Source organism: Megalobrama amblycephala, linkage group LG14 (genome assembly GCF_018812025.1).
Source record: "Megalobrama amblycephala isolate DHTTF-2021 linkage group LG14, ASM1881202v1, whole genome shotgun sequence".
Lineage (NCBI taxonomy): Eukaryota > Metazoa > Chordata > Actinopteri > Cypriniformes > Xenocyprididae > Megalobrama > Megalobrama amblycephala.
Genome location: NC_063057.1, coordinates 38,592,624 through 38,598,885, shown reverse-complemented (window position 1 = coordinate 38,598,885; position 6,262 = coordinate 38,592,624). Strand labels below are relative to the sequence as shown.

General features: G+C 36.7%; 1 protein-coding gene across 1 annotated transcript in view; it reads right to left on the bottom strand.

The window, feature by feature from the left end:
• Nucleotides 1–3,816: 3,816 nt before the first annotated feature.
• Nucleotides 3,817–6,262, bottom strand: part of LOC125244463 — a 28,102-nt gene continuing 25,656 nt past the window's right edge. The window contains exons 13-15 of the mRNA XM_048154543.1: nucleotides 5,815–5,988; nucleotides 5,692–5,738; nucleotides 3,817–5,570 (exon numbers count right to left, since the gene is read on the bottom strand). Of these exons, the coding sequence (XP_048010500.1) occupies nucleotides 4,981–5,570; nucleotides 5,692–5,738; nucleotides 5,815–5,988 (811 nt within the window). The 3' untranslated portion in view covers nucleotides 3,817–4,980. The remainder of the gene's footprint in view (nucleotides 5,571–5,691; nucleotides 5,739–5,814; nucleotides 5,989–6,262) is intronic.

Genomic DNA, 6,262 nt, shown 5'->3' with positions numbered 1-6,262 from the left:
AACAAGCATCAGCCCAAATGTGATTGGTTCTTCCTGACAGCAGATGCCTGTGATTGGCCCAAATCATACATATATCTTTTCATTCAGTTTAGTACATTTGTCTATTATTTAATCCAACTGAACTTAAAGGGTTATTTCGCCCAAAAATGAAATTTCTGCCATTGATTACTCACCCTCATGTCATCCCAAAACCGTAAGACCTTCGTTTGTCTTTGGAACACAAATTAAGATATTTTTGATGAAATCTGAGGGTATTTGATCCACAGATATGCAGCAACGATATTGCCTTTTGAGGTCCAGAAAGGTATTAAGACATCAATAACCTTAATATTATGAAGCGATGAGAATACTTTTTTACACAAAAACAAAACAAGAATAACGACTTTATTCAACAAATTTATCTGTCCCCTGTGATACTGCTCCACTATTTTCATTGTAGAGCTTCAGTGTTTTTGTCCGAACGGCAGCTCAGTATTGGCTCTGGTCACGTGAGCACGACCACACGTGTGATGCTGACGCTGGAGCTAGCCAATACTGAGCCCGCATTCAGACATATAAACACTGAAGCTCTGCAACGAAAATAGCATAGCAGTATGACAGGGAACAGACAAATTAAGATAATATAATCAGAAAAACCTATAAACATGTCTAGAAATTCCTGTTTAATCAGATTGCCTGGAATTAGACTGAATGGAATAAAAATACCAAGGGGCTTCAGGCGGACCTCAATGCTGCCCACTACGTTATTAAAAATGGCAGACCCAGCAAGCCTGGCAAATCCATTGCCTTATGGTGCTGTGTTCATTCCGTAAGTAGAATAAGAAAGGCGTAGGACATACAGCGTAAGCATTTTTAAGAATGCGGAAACCGGAAGTATGTTCACGACGATATTTTGTTTATAAAAGCATAAACAGTTGTATTTTTTTGAAAATGACAGATCATTTCGCTAGATAAGCCCCTTATTCCTTGTCTGGTATCGTTTAAAACCCTTTGAAGCTGCACTGAAACTGCAATTTTGACCTTCAACCTGTTGGTAGCCATTGAAATCCACTATAAGGAGAAAAATCCTGGAATGTTTTTATCAAAAACCTTAATTTCTTTTTGACTGACGAAAGAAAGACATGAACATCTTGGATGACATGGGGGTGAGTAAATTATCAGGAAAAGTTTATTTAAAAGTGGACTAATCCTTTAAACTACTTAGCTGTGTACTGACTCGCTTGTTTTCTTATTTGAATAATTTAATTTTAACATACTGACATCACTGACAATGAAATATATTTATTTATTAAAGTCACAAATCAGATTTGACAAAATATAAAAATTAAATAATATTTAGCATTATTAATAAAGGTGGAAAATAAAAAACAAAACTATTTTAAGTTGTGATCTTAAAGGTCCCGTTTTTCGTGGGTTTTTGAAGCTTTGATTGTGTTTATAGTGTGCAATATAACATGTGTTCATGTTTCGCGTGTAAAAAAACATTTACTTATCTGTATACCGCTGTTTCCACTGTCATAAAAACGGGCTGATGACTTCCTTGTTCTATGAAGTCCCTCCTTCAGAAATACGTAACGAGTTCTGATTGTGCCAGCGGTTCCTGTGTTGTGATTCGACAGCTCTGAGCGCACCGTGCCCGGAAAGGTCACGCCTCTTACCATAACGTGGAGATGCACGCGCTCAGCGTTATAGTAAACATGTCTTTAATTTTACCCTATCAATTTGAGCCGGAATCAGACCCGGTGATTGGACTGCGGGATGAAAATAACAGCGTTTCGACGACATGGCGACAAACACACTCTACAAACGCAACTCTTATGTATTCCTGTGGGCGGAGGTTAGTCAAAAAACTGTGTTAGTGACGTCATTAAAGAAGGAAGTAGAGGGATGTAGTCCAAACTGGCCGTTCGATGTAGGCGACTTCTGTTAAATAAAATATCTTGCTTGGCATTGAACTTTGAGCTTTAAAATTTTACACATTTTTTTTATTTATACTCTAACAACAACATTACACACTAACTAAAGTTTGAAACATGGGATCACGAAGAACGGGACCTTTAAATTCCAATGCGATGAAGCAGCTGTCAGCAGGTGGTGCTGCAGCACCCCTAGTTCCCTCAAACATTGCTCCAACTGTACTAAGATCAAAAATACCAAAAAGGTTCACACATTCCTCAAACCCAAACGGGTTCAGCTGCAGGATAATGAAGGTACACTGAAGCAAAAAAACAAAACGAATTATCCGCACACTGCTGTAACTGCTCCTTAACACTCTGAGGTCTAAAAACGTGCCGGCGCGTTTTGCAGGTTTTTTTTCACATTGCAGCAAAACAGACTTAAAATACTCTGTCATTTTTTGTCATAGAGACATAAGTAATACATCAATTGAAACTATAGAATATCTCCTTTTATTTGTATACACTCAGAGTAAAAACAAAATGTTGTGCTTTTTGTAAAATAAAGAAAACTAACATGATGCGTGATCTCTCATCTCCCTCTGAACGAAGTCCAATCTGATAGTTCTCAGAAAATGAAGTGTAACTTAGTGAATACTAATCACAAAAAATTCATACTTATGTCTAACAAAACGTTGAAATGTCAGGTTTTAAATCGTGCAAGTCAAATCGAAAACAAACATTCTGTGTTTATGTAATCTGTATGAAAAGAGAGCCATGTCAGAAGTCCGTGATTCAGCTCATTACCCACTAATGCGGCCACGCCCACGGAGCCAGCGCTATTCACAGGCAAATTCAGAGACAACACATGCATTCATCATCTCAATCGTGTATTTATTGCCTTGAAAATTGTTTATCTGGATGAAAAAGCCATGGTTAGCGATCTCTGGAAGACATTCAGTAAATTCCTGTTTGTTTTCTTCTATTGATAAGTTTTAAGTGAGTTTTTGTTTCTTTAGCGCCCTCCGGCTGTAGTATGAATGGTAAACACCATTCATGGAATATCGTCTTCTTCTTAGGTGAATTTGTGGACTAAAATGCACAGAGCGCCCTCCGGCTGCAGTATGAATTGCAAACACCAGCGCTCATAGAGATAACAATGAATATTAAATAAAAAATAACTCCTCTGTATAGAAAATTGACATAAACATATGAGAATCCTATATTTCTCCAAATGTGCATGCTTTTAAACTAAAAGCCTATATTCAGACTCTTTGCATCACAGAAATACATTATATTTTAAAGTATAATATAAAACCATTATTTTATATTGTAATAAAATTTTTCTGTATGTTTCATATACCATGATGAGCTTGAGACATCACAGAAGTTTTTTTTCACAGCCTACCTGACTGAAATGCCTCATTAATATGCAAGTCTTTTCAGGTCATTACTATTCAATTCTTTTGTCTTCACAGGTGAGAATGAGCCATTATTCATGGAGATTCACGCCTCCTCGCATACCGTGTTTCTTGGCAAAAAGTGTCTTACAAAAACTAAATCAGTATATTGTTATAAATGAAAGAGTAGTCAGCATAATTTTTACATAATTTTGAAGCAAAAACTCTAGTCTACAACCTTCAATACCCAAAAGTCTTGTGAACACAGATTTAATATACTTTTATTGGCCTTATATCAGTGACTTAAGTTTTTTGTTTTTTCAGTAACCACGCATAAACGTTATTCCTTCAAAAACACAAACATGTACACACATGTTCCTCACATATTATGGTAGCCTAGTTTGTGCTGAATACAGTGTAATGACACTTGTGTCATTAATATGTTTATGAACAACTGAAAAAAGCACAAATGTCAGGGCATGTCAAAACTTCTCCAGGCCCCAAATCAGCCTCAGACTCCAGAGGGTTAAAATATTTATTGTATAAATTGCGATCCCAATTAAAACCCTAATCAAACGTATCGGTAAAATCTAACCAGGTTCTTCAGGATTATAATTAGGTGTATTTTATTAAGGTTGGAGCTAAACTCTGCAGGACAGCAGACCTAAAGGGCCAGAGCTGAAAACCCCTGCATAAGAGGATATTGTATGATAAAAGTTGTATAATTTTTAGACCTAAAAATTCCTCCTCATTGCAAAAATAGGATTAATTGAATCCAAGTAGCCAAAACTACTTGTTTTTTGCAACATTTCCTTTGGATCACCTCCACAACAACAGCAGCAACAATATATGTAATAATGTTAAAAAACAGTAATGAACTAAAAGAAAAAACTAAATGAAAATAAACGATAATGTGACATAGAGTACAAATATTTTTCTTAATTTAACAAATACTTTAATAAAATATTCATTAGACAGTACTTTGACAGTCTCACATTTACAGATAATATACTGTTAAGAGCACTGCTTCAGAATGTTCATAGAATGGTTACAATTTAGATACAATTCTAGAATCTATATATATATATTTGTGGTTTAGGCATTCTCTATGTTGTTGTGACATTGTTTTGGTCCCTATGAGAAAAACAGTTTATAAATCATACTTTAAATCACATTTCACAAGTTTGTTTCCTCATAAAATCTTTAAGCTAATAAGGTTAATTGTATTTGCTGTCCGCTGTGGAGGGGCTCGAGGAAACAGCTTCAACTTGAGCTTGGATATACCCCCCAGGGACTACTAGTGCCTGGAAGAGGAGTACGATGGATGAGATGCCTAAATTATGTGGTGGAGTTGGGGAGGTGGAGAGATATCGAAACAACTGATGCCAAAGCAGGGTGAGTAGCTGCTTATATGCTCTGGTCATAATTGAAAGATTAGGGTTCCTTCCTCTTGAAATTATGTTTGAATTTCACTAATTGAAAGATTAGATGGGTTCACTCCTCCTGAAATTACATTGTGAACTTCACTTAAAAAATAAAAGTTTTCTGTGAGGGTTGTGTTTAGGGTTAAGGGATAGAATAAATATAGTTTGAACAACATAAAATTCTTTGTCTATGGAAAGTCCTCATAAAACACAGAAAACCAACATGTATGTGTGTTTTAAAGATGTATAAAGTAAAAGTGTTTAATTCATTGATGTTTGACATCTCTGTTTTTGTGTGTGACATCTCAGCTTTTCAAACTCACACAGAGACACTGAGGAGTTGAAACCCAAATAAACCCAAAATCCAGCATAGAGAGACTCAGTAAATGTGGAGGTGAATGTGTGTAAGTGTGTGAGTGTGTGTGTGTCAGAGACACTGTAGAAGGACAGAGTACCGGTTGACACGTCCACATACACGCCTACTCTTTTAAAGGAGCCTGAAGGAACACTTATGTCAGTTGACTTTTTATCATGCCAGACAGTAAATTTGTTATCTGAGCAGTTCAGACTCCAGGATTTTTCATTGAATCCAAACTGACAGTTGTCACTCCATCCTTTCCTGTTGATTCCTTTATATGTCACTGATATATCAGCCTCTCCTTTCCATTCAGCCTCCCAGTAACAGTGTCCAGACAGACCCTCTCTACACAGAACCTGAGGACACTCATCAAATCTCTCTGGATGGTCAGGATATGACTGATGCTCTTTCAAATATGTCACCGTTCTGTTCTCATCAGAAAGAACAAGTTCATTGTTTACTGTGTTTGGATCCAGTGTGAGATTACAGGCATCTGAACACAAGAAGACAGAAAGCTTATAACACAAGAAACAGTCAGTTAAGTGTGTGTGTGTGTGTGTGTGTGTGTGTGTGTGTGTGTGTGTGTGTGTGTGTGTGAGTGTGTGCAAACATACATTTGTGTAGTCCTGCTGTAATCCTGAATTCTCCTCCATGATCCACACTACAAAACACAGTGTCACATTGAGCACATCTGATACAATCAGTAAATACACACAAACACACACATGCACACATACTTGAGTTTGTCTAGTGTACAGCCCAGATTGTTCATTGTATCAGAGATCAGCTTGACTCCTGAATCCCCTGGGTGATTGTAGCTCAGATCAAGCTCTCTCAGGTTTGAGGGGTTTGAACTCAGAGCTGAAGACAGATAACCACAGCCTTCTTCTGTCACCATACATCCAGACAATCTATAAACACACACAACAATAGTTAGCATGCAATTAGTTTGACATTAATCAGAAATCACTAGCATAGTGACCTGTTGGGTTAATTTAGTTGTAGAGGGAGCTACACTTTGTGTTTTTGACTTATTTGCTGAAGTTAATTAAGCAGTTTATAAACAGTTCAACTGTTTTAAACTCAGCTTTAATATAAGGGTTTGTCATTTGTTTAATGAGTAATTTTTCTGCATAATTACAGATTGTACTGCACATACAATGCCTTTAACTGCAGTACTGTAGC